The sequence below is a fragment of the Stereum hirsutum genome (assembly GCF_000264905.1).
Source record: "Stereum hirsutum FP-91666 SS1 unplaced genomic scaffold STEHIscaffold_18, whole genome shotgun sequence".
Lineage (NCBI taxonomy): Eukaryota > Fungi > Basidiomycota > Agaricomycetes > Russulales > Stereaceae > Stereum > Stereum hirsutum.
Genome location: NW_006763148.1, coordinates 35,302 through 50,507, shown reverse-complemented (window position 1 = coordinate 50,507; position 15,206 = coordinate 35,302). Strand labels below are relative to the sequence as shown.

The 15,206-nt window shown below is 47.4% G+C and overlaps 6 protein-coding genes across 6 annotated transcripts; 3 read left to right on the top strand and 3 right to left on the bottom strand.

Annotated features, from left to right (window-relative positions):
• Positions 1–141: 141 nt before the first annotated feature.
• STEHIDRAFT_125267 (uncharacterized protein) lies at positions 142–1,244 on the top strand. Its single transcript, XM_007309569.1, has 2 exons — positions 142–285; positions 551–1,244. Exons 1-2 carry the CDS (start codon positions 210–212, stop codon positions 991–993), a joined length of 519 nt encoding a protein of 172 aa, XP_007309631.1. The 5' UTR covers positions 142–209; the 3' UTR covers positions 994–1,244.
• Positions 1,245–2,161: 917 nt separating this feature from the next.
• STEHIDRAFT_115147 (cytochrome P450) lies at positions 2,162–4,754 on the top strand (the record flags this gene model as incomplete). The annotated part of the gene is made up of 17 exons (XM_007309568.1): positions 2,162–2,179; positions 2,292–2,329; positions 2,387–2,513; positions 2,572–2,583; positions 2,640–2,700; positions 2,944–3,130; positions 3,186–3,207; positions 3,264–3,368; positions 3,425–3,514; positions 3,568–3,652; positions 3,712–3,761; positions 3,823–3,836; positions 3,896–4,066; positions 4,119–4,248; positions 4,304–4,481; positions 4,526–4,552; positions 4,645–4,754. 17 exons carry the CDS (start codon positions 2,162–2,164, stop codon positions 4,752–4,754), a joined length of 1,425 nt encoding a protein of 474 aa, XP_007309630.1.
• Positions 4,755–5,042: 288 nt separating this feature from the next.
• Positions 5,043–7,259, bottom strand: STEHIDRAFT_67052 (cytochrome P450; the record flags this gene model as incomplete). Its single annotated transcript, XM_007309532.1, has 12 exons — positions 5,043–5,202; positions 5,276–5,357; positions 5,413–5,529; positions 5,583–5,605; positions 5,665–5,831; positions 5,947–6,075; positions 6,132–6,238; positions 6,292–6,376; positions 6,426–6,489; positions 6,550–6,722; positions 6,901–7,049; positions 7,109–7,259. 12 exons carry the CDS (start codon positions 7,257–7,259, stop codon positions 5,043–5,045), a joined length of 1,407 nt encoding a protein of 468 aa, XP_007309594.1.
• A 405-nt stretch (positions 7,260–7,664) lies between these two features.
• STEHIDRAFT_67085 (uncharacterized protein) lies at positions 7,665–8,740 on the top strand (the record flags this gene model as incomplete). The annotated part of the gene is made up of 4 exons (XM_007309536.1): positions 7,665–7,781; positions 7,832–8,216; positions 8,285–8,610; positions 8,678–8,740. 4 exons carry the CDS (start codon positions 7,665–7,667, stop codon positions 8,738–8,740), a joined length of 891 nt encoding a protein of 296 aa, XP_007309598.1.
• A 518-nt stretch (positions 8,741–9,258) lies between these two features.
• On the bottom strand, positions 9,259–11,000 carry STEHIDRAFT_67338 (cytochrome P450; the record flags this gene model as incomplete). Its single annotated transcript, XM_007309558.1, has 8 exons — positions 9,259–9,403; positions 9,461–9,583; positions 9,638–9,906; positions 10,025–10,150; positions 10,202–10,317; positions 10,363–10,520; positions 10,578–10,896; positions 10,952–11,000. Coding segments are annotated over 8 exons (1,305 nt in total), but the record flags the coding sequence as incomplete, so codon positions are not given.
• A 1,169-nt stretch (positions 11,001–12,169) lies between these two features.
• Positions 12,170–14,342, bottom strand: STEHIDRAFT_134682 (MFS general substrate transporter; the record flags this gene model as incomplete). The annotated part of the gene is made up of 12 exons (XM_007309567.1): positions 12,170–12,250; positions 12,326–12,449; positions 12,666–12,783; positions 12,861–12,939; positions 13,000–13,061; positions 13,120–13,154; positions 13,215–13,364; positions 13,425–13,506; positions 13,580–13,746; positions 13,819–13,976; positions 14,042–14,108; positions 14,182–14,342. The coding sequence occupies 12 exons, from the start codon at positions 14,340–14,342 to the stop codon at positions 12,170–12,172; spliced, it is 1,284 nt and encodes a 427-aa protein (XP_007309629.1).
• Between the last annotated feature and the right edge of the window lie 864 nt (positions 14,343–15,206).

The window sequence follows — 15,206 nt, the reverse complement described above, 5'->3', positions numbered from 1 at the left end:
TTCGTCATCCATTCCCTCCCCTATGTCAAACCTTGCAATAATTTCAGACATGCTCGATAGAATGGGGACTGACCGTGTTACTTTCGACGCATACTTTCCTCGTTGCAGTTTGAACGACTATCCCGAACGTGGATAATCGCACTCACGGATGCCTGTGGATACCTAGCCGATGAATGGACTGACGAACGAACGAACGAACCGACGTCTGAATGGATGGTCGTTATTTGAAGCAGCTCCGCACGGACGAGTGGGAGCTGTGTCGGTGTCCTTTCATCTGGAGCTTTAGTGCGTATCTCTTTCTTTCTTCATTTTCCCTTTCATCTTCTCGTCCTGTTTCACTTTCATTCTATTCTACATTTCTACCCTACTTGATATCTATGTATCTCCCTCTTCGCTACCCAGTCACGGTGTGGCTGCCATGTCAGCTGTTTGAGTCCGTGCAGATATGTCCCTTTTTTTGTTCTATTTTTCACTCCGAGGACATTTCGACCGTCTCTTCGCTTCTGGATCGTCTTCCGCCCAATTTTGAGCCAAAGAACATTATCTGCAGGGTCTTGTCCTCTGGCGCATGAAGGGACGTACGTAGAGATAAACGCCCATCTTTCGCGGTTTTCTGCGTCTATCGCCAGCGACCTTCGCAGACCTCACACAGTTGTCGTCTATCGCTCATCACCGCCTCCGCATTCCTCAAATCACAGCCATAGTCGCACTCACACCTGTACTCATGACCGCGTTCGACGTCGCAGTCTCAACCTTAATCACCCCGATTTTTTCTTCGCCACCGCCACCACCTCATCTGGCACGTCCACGTCCAACCTCCACACCATACCCGTCCTCAACAACTCGCGCAACAGCCGAAGACAAAAGTTCATCCGTGGTCGGAGACGCGGTGTATGCATTATCGGGCCGAGGAAGGGAGCTGCGCGCGATGGTTTTCCTCGTGAGACATTCCTGAAGGCATCGGAGCGGGTTGGAGGGGCTCATGAGTCGTGAACAGTTTGGAGGCGGATTGTAGGTCTCCTGTCAGGGCTCAAATGAGTACATGATGGGTATGCATTTGGCGGGATGGAAGTGAGTGGGGGTATAAGGGAAGGAGTTATTGGAGTTGGGGAATTAGGAGGGCTGACTGTGGCGTGAGCAGTACGTTTCGCACCACGTCTCTTGGTTATTGAATTTTTTATTTACCCGCATTTGATTGTATCCATTGACGTATATGCTTTCACATCGATGATGAGCCGCATGTCTACCCCAAGATGATGCGTTTTCCGAATATTTGGCAGTGTCGAGGGGCGAGGACGGTTCTGATGAACCTTTGACACCGCGGAGAAGCTACATGTTCGCGGCTCCTGCGGAATGAGATATGGCGGCGCCTAGTCCGGTATCGTGCGTACACTGCATATGTGTACTCCAGACTATTTTCTTCCCGAAAGGCGGTCATACTAATACTGATCTGCCGATAGTCTTCCTGGAGAATTTACGAACCCAAACCTTATAGTGAGCATCAGAACTTATGTTCTCCCGGTGATGAGGCATGGGCCATGATGTCCGAGGAGCGCCTCCGCACACTGGAACGGAAATAATCTGCGACCTTCTGGTAATGCACTATCAGTGGAGAATCCCGGGTCTTCAACTCCAGAATATCCGGTAGGTCGCACACATTCCGTAAGTAGGGCGTATTTCTTGATGTCAGCCATACCTAGACAAGCGTGTCCAAACCGCGCCTACGCATCTGGAGAAGCTCTCTTGTCTTCCTGATTCTGATGTCGACCCCAGAACTGTCCGTCTTCCATTCTGTGGAATGTGGCTCTGTTACCCGACCACCCTTTTTCAAATCGGGAGACAGCGGCTCGCCCTTCACACTGAGCAAGACTATAGTAGTAGCTGATATCATTCAATCTCACAGCCCGCTCCGTATGGCTATGCGTCTTCTTTCGTATGCAGCAGCCTGTTCAGAGATCAAACTCATTGCGATCCCCCGACACTATTCTCTTCCCTTTGAACGGTTGCAGAAACGCAACGGATATCATGCATCGAGCTAGCGCCAGCTTATAGCGTTTGGGCCAAATATATTTCCACGTCATCACTTCGGGGATGTGAAGCACAGGAAACCCCTTCAAGCGGCGCCGCCAATGCAGTGACCAAGGAAATTCATTTATAAGACATGCATGATCTTCACAAGGTCCGCCACCCAATGGCGACTGTCATGTATTCTCTTCTCGTTACGAACTGCACCGTAGTTCACGTTGCTGTGCTCATTTCAATCGTGCTTGTATACCGCAGGCTTTTTGTAGGACGGAGATCTTCTCTTGATCCGTTGCCCTATCCAGATGTATGTAATATACTAGAAGATCACAGCCGTAGACATAAACTACTTCCTAACGAACAGTATTCAGGAAGAACCGGAGTGGATATGGGGTCACGAAAAACGCGTTTATGACAGCCCTCCAGGGCAGGCGTACTTACGGTGGATGAAGAGTGTTGGGCATACCTACCGCATTCGTGCTGCCCTTGGTGTGAGTGCTTCCCTCCACCTCTTACATTGGCCACTAAGTTGTCAATTTGCTTTACCAGGCCCCTGACGTTGTGAGTATATTATTAGGGATAGCTACCTCTTAACGCTGCTCTGATATATCTTGAAGCTTGTTCTGGGCGATCCGCTCGCCATTTCTTATATTCTCCAAGAGAAAATTTACGACTACCGTGAGTGACTGATTCCTTTCGTGTGCATATCATACCATACTATAATATCGCTTCCTGTGCCCTAGACCATAGCGCTGTGGTACGCCCTAGGGTGGCTCGCTTCCTGGGAAAAGGCTTAGGTTGGGTCGAGGGAGAATCAGAGCATAAACGAATGAGACGTCTTGTCAGCCCTGCATTCTCGTCAGTGCTACAGCTACAGTTACAACTTTTCATCATTTGAGCGTTTCTGACCACTTTTTACAGGGCGCAAACCGTTAAAGACATGGAAGGCGAAATATTTCAAGCGACGTCTACGGCTAGTCTCAATAGTCTATGGTTACCTGACTATCGTTAACGTTTTGGATCAGGTCTTAGATGATCTTTCACAAGCAGTCGAGGACTCGGACGGTGAAATTGGCGTAAACATATTGTCATGGACAAATCGAATGACGTGAGTCTCGTCCAGCAGCTATTGTACTATTGTTTATGCTTCCACCGGACTACAGCCTGAATTCCATTGGACGCGTCGTACGTCTCTTACGTCTCGGCCTATGTCGGCTACCGTATAACAAGGTAAATCCCAGGCATTCTTGTACGATTTCGAAGCCGGGAAGAGCCGCGAGGCACAGCTTATATTGGACACAAGGCGGAAGTCGCTAACCGGTATTGCTCGATACGCCTCGTTCTTAGTACGCACCTTGGTTCACTCCCATTCTGGCATTATTGAGACCTTCCACCATTACAGACTCTGATGATGCTCAGGCGGTTCCCTGCTCTCAATAGCCTTCCTGTACCCGCCCTTCAGGCGCAAAGCCTAGTCACGACAACCATAAAGGTACGTCCCTTGACAGTTTTTGAGATTTGGAAGATATATGAATACTGTTATAGTCTGTCGTGGCCAAGGAGATCATAGCGAGAGGTTCTTCAACATCTGATCTCCGAACTCGAGGCAAGGACCTGCTAAGCAGACTCTGTAAGTACTTTAGGATCTCTTGCCGATTGAACCGGGAGATGTCTCACATGAATAGGAAGTGGTAGCCCATGATGAGCAGCACCTTTCAGTCGAGGAACTACATGAGCACGTGCGTGTAACTCGTCGTCTTCAAATTGTTGAAGTTACAAGCTGAAAGAGACTTCAACTAGATATCGACATTTTTGTGAGTGATTTCCTGAAATTGCCGCTCGAGATACATCCCATTAATTGTTCTCCATCCAGAGTTTCTGGACAGGAAACTACGAGCCAAACGGTCGCGTTCTCCATCTTCGAGCTTTCCCGTCACCCAGAGATCCAACAGCGTCTCAGAGAAGAGTTGGACACATCTTACCCATCTTCTACAGGCACGCCGCAGTCACAGCTACCTTATCTGGATGCCGTGCTTAAGGAAACGTAAGCCACAAAATATATTTCGATACAATTCGATCTCAGGGATTTCTCATAGACTAAGGATGTATCCTGCCCTTCCGTACATGGAACGTGTCGCAACTAAATCTGATAGAATTCCGCTTCAAACGCCCATCAGTCACGGTGGAGATCAGGCGCTACGGGACATTCGTGTTGAAAAGGGTCAGGTTCGTAATCGATAGGTGTACAGCGAGAATCAAAAGCACTGATTCTTTCCTCAAGACCGTCATCATCCCAATCATATCTCTTCACCGCTCTGATGCTATCTGGGGCGATGGAAGTGTCTTTCGTCCCGAACGATGGCTTGAAGCTTTACCTCATGAGGCACAGCGTCTTCCAGGGTGGTCCAACTTACTTGCATTCAGTGATGGACCCAGAGCATGCCCTGGAATGCGAATGGGTACGTTACTTTGTCGACAACTGAGCAGACAATATTAACGGCAGCTGTTTTAAGCGATATTTGGGTCAAAGGTAGGCTACTTTGAATTATTCTGACTTCGAATGGGTACTCACGTTGTGCCATCAGCTTATATTAAGCTCTCTTGTCAAGAAATATCGCATAGAAAGTAATAACTCAGAAGTAGTTCTCAGGATTTCGTCAAGTTTGCAGCCTTGGGTGATTGATGATTCGGACCAAGGTCCGCAAGTGCCTGTAACGCTGCACATGCGGTAATCTCGCACCCTTATTTTGTCAAATAATGATACAATATGATGACCGTTTCGCCAGCGACGACTGAAGTGGCTTGGTGGTCCTAAATGCATATCATGATTGTGTGGACACAAGGGTTGTTTCGCACTTCGAAATCAGCGTGGCGACCGATTTTGTATCAATCCCCGCACCGACTTTCTACTCTTCTGTGAACGATTGATTCCTTGTCTACCGATCGCGGTCGAATGATGCACTTGAATGGAATGGGGTAACTGTGAATCATTATGAGGTCCTCTTTCATCTTCCAATTCGTCATTTGTAGAGCTCCCGGGGAGAATCATACCTTACTAAAGCTTCCGTAAATGCTGGGGTTATTCTACTGTCCGGGTCTTCTGAGATATCTAGGGCAGATAGGATAGTCGCGATTGCAATGAATACCGAGTTCTCCGCCAGAGATTTACCCGGACAGACTCTTCAGGATGAGGGTTTTCAGCTTTTATGTTCCTCTTTGTCGCGTGAATGATGCGCATATTACATTGACGAACCTTCTTCCAAATCCAAACAAATAAGTGGAAGGATCGTCCGTTGCTTCGGAAGGGTCGATAAAACGTTCCGGGATGAATTGTTCTGGATCGTACGTGTCGCTGTGCCTCCTTGTGAGCGCCCTTTATTCGTGTCAGACCGCGGATAGATATGGGGAAAAGTCTTTGTGCTGACCATGCATTAGGAAAAACAACAGTATTCTTTGGTATGAAGTATCCCATGTACACATCGTCATGGTCCGTACGGCGAGCGATGCCTAAAGTGATGTCAGATAGAATTGATAAAAGCGTAGGTAGGACCGTTACTAACCCAGCGGTAACACAGGATGCCATCTAAAATAAATCACCGCCATCATTATGAGCAAATATTAACGGGCAAATAAATGACGAACCTCATTGTCTCGTTGATGACAGCTGCTACGTATTTCAGCTGTGTCTTGTCCGAGACGACGGGAAGTCTATGTATCCCTATAACCTCATCGACCTCCTTTTGGGCTTTACGTTGAGTTTCGGGATTCATTGCCATTGCCATCATGAAAGTAAGGATGGTGGCGTAAGTCTGGTTGAATTGCTGGTCAGTAGTATAGTGAATACATCTGTCATAAACCTACCGTTTCGCCGCCCGCTGACAGTCCAGTTCCCGTCAGTGCGAGACAAAAATTCTTTGAAAAGACCCAAATGTTATGCCTACCACCATATAAAGATCCAGTCGCCCACTTAACGGAGCTCTCAAAAGACGCGAAATCGTTACGTTGCAAAGTCAATAGTTCTCGAGTGAGAGATGGTGCAGCGATATTCGTCATCTACTCGGGATTGAACGTCCAAAATCAAGACTTCGATTATGTAGATGAGCACACACCATCTCTCGTTGAACGTGTTCGAAGGGTTTGGTCACAAGGGCTTCAATCATACTTCTCCCATAATGTGCTTGCTTTCGAAATGGCAACCACGAAGGAAGATGCTTCACTACCACTGCAAAGTGAGTAAACTGATATCATACGCGCTCGTATAAGACTTACTCCAAGGCAACAAGTCACAGATGAACGCTCCTGGTACCATTGCGTCTCCCACAATTTTCATGGTTTCTTCTGCCTGAGTGACATACTGATGTACATCAGGAAATGATACCCAAAGAAATATAATACGTGCTTACCTCATTATTGGAACCATCGATGTACACACCGTATACCACAGAGAATATTATGCGCTCCGCGTAACTACGAAAGGTAAATGTGACTCGTCTAGGAGTTTGTCTTTTCGAATGAACTCCGACTTACAGTCGTACATTATCAAAGAATCCTTCGGGGTTTGTGAGAATACCAAGCGCCAATACAGAAGCTAGGTTCTCCTGCACGATGTGATACTTTCTCACGGCAGATGGGTTCAAGGCAACGTGGGCGAGCTTTCTCTGCTCTCGCCACTCACGCCCGTACGGTAACATCGGCATGCTCTAAGGATGACAGTCAGTTTCGATATATCCAATGATGACGCCCATCTTGTCACAGGGAAGGACGGGTTTCCCCCACTTAAATCTACCTGGAGGTCGATGAGCAACGTCATCAACAGGTCAGGTGTGGACTAGAAGACGAGTCACTGCCCCTATGACAAGCTCATGATATGTGTCTTACACGATCCAATCCCATCAGTTCTCCTAAAACAGTCAATACCGGCCGATGAGAATAGTTCTCCCCTCGCTTGTCGAGGAGATCTGTTATGGAAGTCATTGTGCTGAGAACAAGGATGCTGTTCCCTAAGCCCCAAAAGAAGATAGGTTCTCCTGCACGGAAAACATCAGTACAAAAGTGGAATCACTCGAATACATCATTCCAAACCTACCGTAGTCACGATGAAGCTTTGAGAATAATTTCCATGGTCCCGTGTTCGGAATAGTCATGATATTACCAAGGACGGGTATTGCGGGCGGACCAGGAGGATAATGATGGGCACCAGAGTTGTCTGTGTTCCTCTTCAGTATGATTCTGAGCATCAAAAGTGATACAAGTAGAACGAGAAAGGATAGCATATAGTTCATGATGCGCAGCGTAGGAAGATGGGCGTAGGGTGAAAGGGCAATGCAAGGCAAGCGCTTCATTATAAAGCATACTTTATTAAGCCGGAAGTTTCCTGCCTTCCGCGATCATATCTGCTGATCTGAGAGCAGAGGGCCGCCCGCAGTCACAAGGATGCGACTCCTCGGCTCTTAAAGATGGAATGGGGACACTTCGGACACCTATTTCCCACGCAACACTAGAACCGGGACTCGAGAAGTTCCATATGATGGGTATCATCCATCAAGTCATATTTGAATAAAACAGGAATTGCGCTGCAGTGTATCGTACTGAAGAGGTTGACCCGTTCACGACACTTCAAGGTCAAGATCGCTGACTCGGACATGCTTCTTCTTCTACTATTCTCTTTTGGGTGCTCCATCTTGGAACCTACCTTGTATCATGTATACACTTTATATCTATTCACCTTGACTGACTACAAGACCATTTTTATTCCGATTGTAAGGATTTTTCTATCGACTTCCCTTCCAATAACTGATTTATCCAATAGACGGTTTTCGCCTGCTCTACAGCTCCCATACATTCGATCTCCAATCTTTTCCATGGAAGCACATGGATATGGATGCACCTACTGATGTGTAATGTCTCGAATCAACTGAGAGGGGAGCAGGAAGACGCCGTGAATCGACCATGGAGACCACTGCCGTCGACCCGGATGACCAAGAGGCAAGCCACGACGCTCCGGTGGGCTATGGTGGTGTTATGCCTGCTCTACTCTTCCGCCTATGGTCACCGATTAGCATACGTTACTGTCGGCCTTTTCATCACAACATACGTATACGACGATCTAGGGTTCTCTCAGAGTCCGCTCGGAAAAAGCTTTTGTAACGTTGGTGGTTATGCGACTTTCGAGATCGGCGCCACAAAGATCATGGGTAGGTCTTATTTTTTCACGCTGAAGAAATGATCTCAAAATAACAGCCTACTATCATTTGCGGAATAGGTGCAGAACACGAGCTAGACACTACCTCACTTGCGTCCGTCTTTCTTAGCGGCATGGTGATATTTACTACTATCCAAGTACAGGACTATCCCGACATCGAAGGCGACACAGCGTCTGGTCGGGTCACCTTTCCAATTTATGCACCCGAGTTCTCGCGATTATTCACTCTGTCATCGATCATTATCTGGTCCTTCGCCTTGTCATGGTTCTGGGATATCGGCATCCTGAGTCAGTGCTTTCTCGCAGGATTGGGAGTATACGTCGGTGCTCGTTACTATCTCCATCGGACACCAATCGCGGATAAAAAATCATACAAGCTCTTCAACGTAATTATTTCTCGTTCTAGTACACTTTATCAAATGCTCAAATATTTGCAATTCGGTGTTATGTCAGGTTTGGCTGGTGCTGATACATCTTCTTCCACTCCACGCCCGCATCCGTGTGTTTCTCTATTAGATCATTGACCTCCGGAACCCTGTTTCCTTGTAAGATTGATCGTGTTCAACTCGAAGTGCAGCTGATACCATTCCTTGTCTAGGCCACTGGAAATGTATTTCCCTCTTATCGTTGGAACCAAATTTCTGGGATTCTGAGAGATGCCGGAGCTAAAACGCACATCATGCTGGTATATTTTTGTCCTTGTTTCTCGTTATCAGTGCACATTTCCATGTAACTTATGCTTCCCCAGATAGCTAAATAACACATCGGACCAAGGCTAGCGAGGAATAACAGTCATTGTGACTTGGAACATCTTACATTACATGCTGTAATTAGACAGAGCGAGTCTACAATACCCCGAATGAATCTTCCTGCCATATCTTTTAATTCAATTATCTGTGGTACTGTCAAATGGATCGAATAGCAAGCGCTTGCTGTCCTGCCGAGATATGAATTTACATCGGAACGGTTTTGGAGCCCTGTCCGAAGACAGAACATAGAATGAGATGTGAAGTAGCGAAATAAGTGAGAGATACTTACGGAGTAAATCCTTCCATAATCTCCAGCAGGGGCGGGTATGCAATCCCATCAACGATCTCCGGGGAAATTTTGAAGACCATCAGAAGGCGAGTTATGGTAATAAAAAGTGTTGTATCCGCGAAATCCACTGCGGGACACCTTCTGTAGACGACGTGTTCATACAGCCAATGATAGCATATCCAGAAGATAGTGATCTACCTTCGTCCAAAACCATAAACAAAAGAGCGGGGATCGGGATTGATGTCTTTATCGGAGTTGAGAAAACGTTCGGGACAGAATGTTTCTGGCGATGGATAGACGTTAGGATCATGTAAAATCGACCTGAAATATGTCAGCCAAAGTCCATTTTCTCTCCATAGTGCTAAGATGGCTTACCACAGGTTGACGAGGATCCAAGTCTTCTTGGGAATAAAATGTTCTTCATATTCCTCCTCTTCGTAGTTGCTACGGTGTATCACGGGTACGATAGGATTGAATCGGTATACTTCTCGGATAAGTGCATCCACAAATATGAGCGATGGGCGGTCTCGACAATTTGGAAACCTATCTGTGCCGACAACAGACAGAATTTCTGCATATGCACGGTCTTGGAAATCTTCATGGTTTGCCATGAGGACGATAAAGGAAAGAATTGTACCTGACAACTGAAGAAGATCTGAGAACTACAAGATAATTTTCTCGCCAAGTGCGTAAACTTACCGTCTCTGTCCCTGCTGGAGTCAACGGTGTGTGTAAGTGTCACAGAAATGTCGAATGTAGGACCAGTGTCATACCACTAAACAAGCTCCCCGCGGAAGATATAACAAGTGACTCATCGATACATGATGGATATAGCGAGATGTTGGTCAGAGATTGTTTAACAAAGGACGTGTCCGCTTCATTTTGGTCCTAGGGTAAAAACATCAGCATCTCCAGTCAACTGTGAGATGCAATAATTACTATTCTCTGTTTTACGAGCGCAACAGATTCATTGAGCAGGCGCGTGAACAGCTTTCTTGCATCAATGGCGTATCTTTTGAAACCAGCACCGGGCATCCATGCCGGTACCCACATAACTATATCGTACATGATTCACGGACTGCTGCAATGATAAAAGCTACCAATGTGATGGAACGTACGAGCTGGAATACTGTTCACGGCCCATCGGCCTGCCTCCACAGCTTTCCCAGTGTGTCGCGACACCTGGGCCGCCATTTGTAGATACTCGGGACTTGGCTCGTGGCCGTAAGTAAAGCGTCCGATGAGTTTCTGTATATTGCTGAAATAAGAAAAGTTTGTGAGAAGCGGGATAAAATATGTTATGATTACAACTCACGCTTCAACATGACCGTAGAACCGTTCCGGAGACACAATGAAATCTCTACAAAGATCATCCGCCTGGTAGTTGATGAGTTCCATCCACGTGGAAGTAACTTCAGTCAGGCTAAGGGCGGAGTGAAGCAGGGTTCGCATCGCGATGAGTCGCTTTCCGTAGTACGTGAAGCCAACATTGTTTTGTCTACCCATGAGCTCGGCCATAGGTATGCGTGGCCTGCAACAAAACGATTTCTTTCCTATCAGAAGATCTCGGATTACTGTGCGTCCGCTGACAACCATCATTGGGTGTGGTGCCGTGGACAGTGTGACGAGAGGACCTTGAATGCCTAGCGTTGAGAATGAGGAATGCGAAGAGATATCAATGTTTCATACCCGATTCTTTGGACCACCGTGAGTAAGCCATCCACTTGCGTTCATTTTCATGCACGTTGTCTGGCGGCCCTAAAATTTCTGCAGTCAGTCCCACTCAGTATTTGTTCCAACATAATATCACGTACCAGGCGGAAGCGAGAGATTCCGGATATCAAAGCACCGTTTGCATATCCAGCACGTAACTCCAACGACCGTAATAAGCGATATTATCCAGGCGAATGGAAGATGCATAGTGAAGAAATACTGGGATGAGCGTCGACGAGGATTGGATTGAAGAGTATACTTGAGGGGCTATGCATCCTACTGAAGCTCGTTCTTTTTCCCTTCTCGGCCCGCGACCAGCATAGGTCCTGATGTCTGTTTTCGATGAAAGGATCGTTTCAGCCATTGCGGAGCCATTACTTGTGGAGTCTTCGAATAATCAAAACACCGGGTTACGCGAGTTGCTGATACTGATTCAGTTGTACGTGAACAGGTGTGTTTCTGGTGCATCCATATCGAACAGCATCAGCGGCTCGCGATCCTGTACCAAGAAGGACCAGACGCACTAGGGATCATGAGCTATGATTGGGGCCTTACCGCCCACGAGCGCTTCCGAATTGGTATCGATATGTCGTATCTCTGATTCAGACTAACCACATCCTGACCTCTCTCAGTCCGCCTGGAGATTCTCACTCAGATAGTAGACCAAACCCGAGAACAGTATCATCCCAGCCAATGATGATCACATTCTGCGACAAGTCATAACAGCACTGATCATGACATAAGACATCGGCTCACAGGTCGGGTCCGCGGGGTGTATAGTCTGGTACAGATTCGGGGAAACCTGGTATGTTCTCTGCGTATGGAATTCCATCGAAGTCACGTCTTTAGTGCGGATCTCCCATATATCCTGAGTGTTTTCGGATGATCTCACGCCTCGAACAGCTGGCGCACACCGGCACAAAATTACTTCCATATCGATCTATTCATAAGTTTTCACTGCTCGCTCGAAACGTCTTTCTCAGCCCCGGCCTTGATAGCAGCGGTTGGTCCCATAATACTGCATTCACCGACGCAAACAGTTATACAGGGAAACATAATTACAACTGACAGAATAACAAGAAGTTGTGGGTACAAAGGGAGTAAGACGGTCATCAAACATGTCCATCCGTCTTTCGCTTAACGGTCCGCGCAAACAGAAGGGGTATATCGGACTTTCTACACGACCGACTATAATCACACTTTCCACGTCCCCTTCCTCTTCACCGTCATCTGCCTTGATATCACCAGGCATCCGACCCCAGCCAAGATGACCACCTGTAAGCACGCACAACATCGTGTCAGGAACAGTCAATATAGAACGGTCAATACGCGTGAACGAGTTGCACATACCGCGCTAAAGATGACGGGCTTCGTCCAGGTGTTGTACTGAGGCGGTTTGAGCAGTGCCCCGGTGATGGGTGTTCCGGTGAGGATTGCAAATCCGCAGACAAACATTGCGATACCGATGCGGGAGCTGTTCGTCACCCCGGAAATCATGAATGGGTTTCCAAATCTACGGGTGGAGAGAAAGGAAAACGGGTAACCGTTCAAAGGGAACAACTTACCCAACTTCGTGAATTGACCTCGAAAAGTTCGCAGTTATCGCTGCCAGAAGCGATATAACTAGAAATCCAAGCCCGAAGAAGCATCAGTTAATCGAAAACATGTGAGTTCTTAGGCATTATTGGACGCACATGCTCCACCGAAGAATCCATAGACGACTGCGAATGTGAACATTCCGCCGACACTTGTGGCGCCCAGCATCGCAAATACGAGCCCGCCGGCGATGGTAGTCATCGGGATCGCAACTAAAACATCATTAGATAATGCAACAGAATCTAAATCAGTATCGTGGAAAATCAGAATGAGAGAGGAGACGGCAAACCGTTCAAAGGTCCAAATTTATCGGATGCGAAATTCGGAATTGTGCGACCAAAGATTGTGGACGCATTGAGAACCGTCAACTAAAGCGTTGAAGACAGCTATCAGTACATCAGAGAACACTCAGGCAGACGGAAACATACCGAGTAAAAAGCAAGCTTTTCGTCTACTCCGTGAAGTACCGAAAACAGCTGGAGATAGAAGACTGTTGTGTTTCTATGTAAGCTAAAATTGGATACCGTGCAAATTTGGTCGAGACTTACAAGGGAAGAAAAGCCCCCAAAAAATCAGGAAGGCTCTGAAGACGTGGCTAATGTTCAGCCAGTGAGCATGGCGGATACAAGGTAGCGACACGCACCCAAAGACACTGATTAGGTATGCGACATCGGTCAATATGCTCTTCAACGGTACCACAGTATCAGGCGATCGATCCTTTTTGAGGGGTAGCCTAGGCTTCATAATCAAATTTGCGATGATCAAGAGCCCGAGCGACAAGAAAGCGGCAGCCCTGTATGAATATGTTCATCATCGAAGCCAGTGGGAACAGTATGACTGAGACCAAACAAACCTTATTCCCCACGCGAACCCAGCACGGCCGTTGATAAGCTTGTTGAGCATGATAGGGAAAATGACACCGCCAAGAGAGGAGCCTAGGAATAAAGGAAGATAGATGGGACACTATGCTGATGCATTAAAACATGTATATCCAAATGCAATGCTTACCCGCAAATATGAATCCCATAGCAAGTAATCTCCTCCGCCTAAAGTAATGCAATGGTATCGAGACAGCAGGGATGATGACTAGCCCCATTCCGAGTCCCATACCAATGGCCTGCGACAGAAAGACTTGGTAGTAGTTATGCGGTTTGGCAAGTGAAAGCATGAAGAACCTAAATTTCGAGCAATGTAGGTCAGATGTTAGAGACGCACGAACCTCAAAAGATGAGACGAAGACACCGTACGAGAAGCTGTATAAGACAGTTCCTGAAATCATAAGAAGCCTGAAATGACCTTCGTCGAAGAGTTTCCCTGCGGGCAGGCCGACAGCAAAATCAAGGAACAGCTGAGTGGATCCGATCCAGGATATTTGCGACGCGGAGTGTTCATTTAGAGAAATGCGCTGAGGACACAAATCCATCGGAGCATCAGGGCGTGAAAGAGCGAATGATATAGTGAGTCACGCACAGTGTAATAGTCTTGAAAGACTCCGAAGGAGAGGGCGGCACCGAATGAAGAAAAGAGAACAAGAGCACTGTAGGTACCAGCGTGATAAGAAACTATCTACGAGCTGAATTAGTTCGAAAATCAGAGCCTGCGATATTTACCCTCCCAACACGGTCAACCATCCGTCGCGACCGCCTTCAGGAAAGTCAGAGATGAGCGCAGAAGCGGGCGTTTCTCCAGAAGGCCCAGTAGATTCCAATCCTTCTTCAGCTTTCGAGATACTGGGTGGTCCATGGTCAGCGGCGGTATCCTCAGAGTTCATGGCGTCACTATAGAGATAGTCAAGAGTACTGAGGAACTACGGTCACTCCTTTCACGACGAAAGTAAAAGAGACGTACAGGCGAACGGATGAGAGACGCGAGGGTGGGGGAACAGAACCACGATGAGGAAGAGACACGAGAGTGGGGGAACAGAGCGTGGACAAGACAAGAGCGAAAGTCGACTGACGGGGGTGGGCATGCTGCTTCGGTCTGGAAGCATGGCGAAAGGCGCGCATACCATGTTCTGGTAGGTTTACTCCCGAATAGCGCCTCCGGCCACCTTCTAGTAGGCGGGCGGTATGGTATTGTCTGTGCACATCGTCCTTTCGCACTCCCGATCCGCGGAGAACAGAGACATCATGTCGGAAGAAGCGATGGGATGGAAGACTTATGAGCGGTACTTACTTGATCAAGCTCCCGAATGAATCTTTCGTGTCCCACGATGGAGCAGCTCAATGCGGCAGGGCGCCTGAGGCCTGAGGGCTAATCTTAGTAGTAGCTTGTCATTGGGGGATAAGTACCAGTCCTTCTTGAATGTTGCGCTCAAGCAGCAACCCTAAAACGATAGATGTATCACTGGGAGCAAACACTTAACATAAGTATTCATGTATTCTCACACGTTCATACGCGACGAGATAGAATGGGAAGATCGGAGAGTGGTGTCCGCATTCGGAGAGACACTCTGTTACCGAACCATCACAAGTTGGAGATCCCTGTTCTGCGATGAGATTGTTCGGACTACGCGAAACAGTGTGAACAGCCTTTCCCAAGACGCTCGAATCCTGACTCCTATTGCCGTTGTTGCGCAATTTGGGTGTCGGAACCACCGTGGATGATGTTTCAAATCCTCATCATACGGTACGTC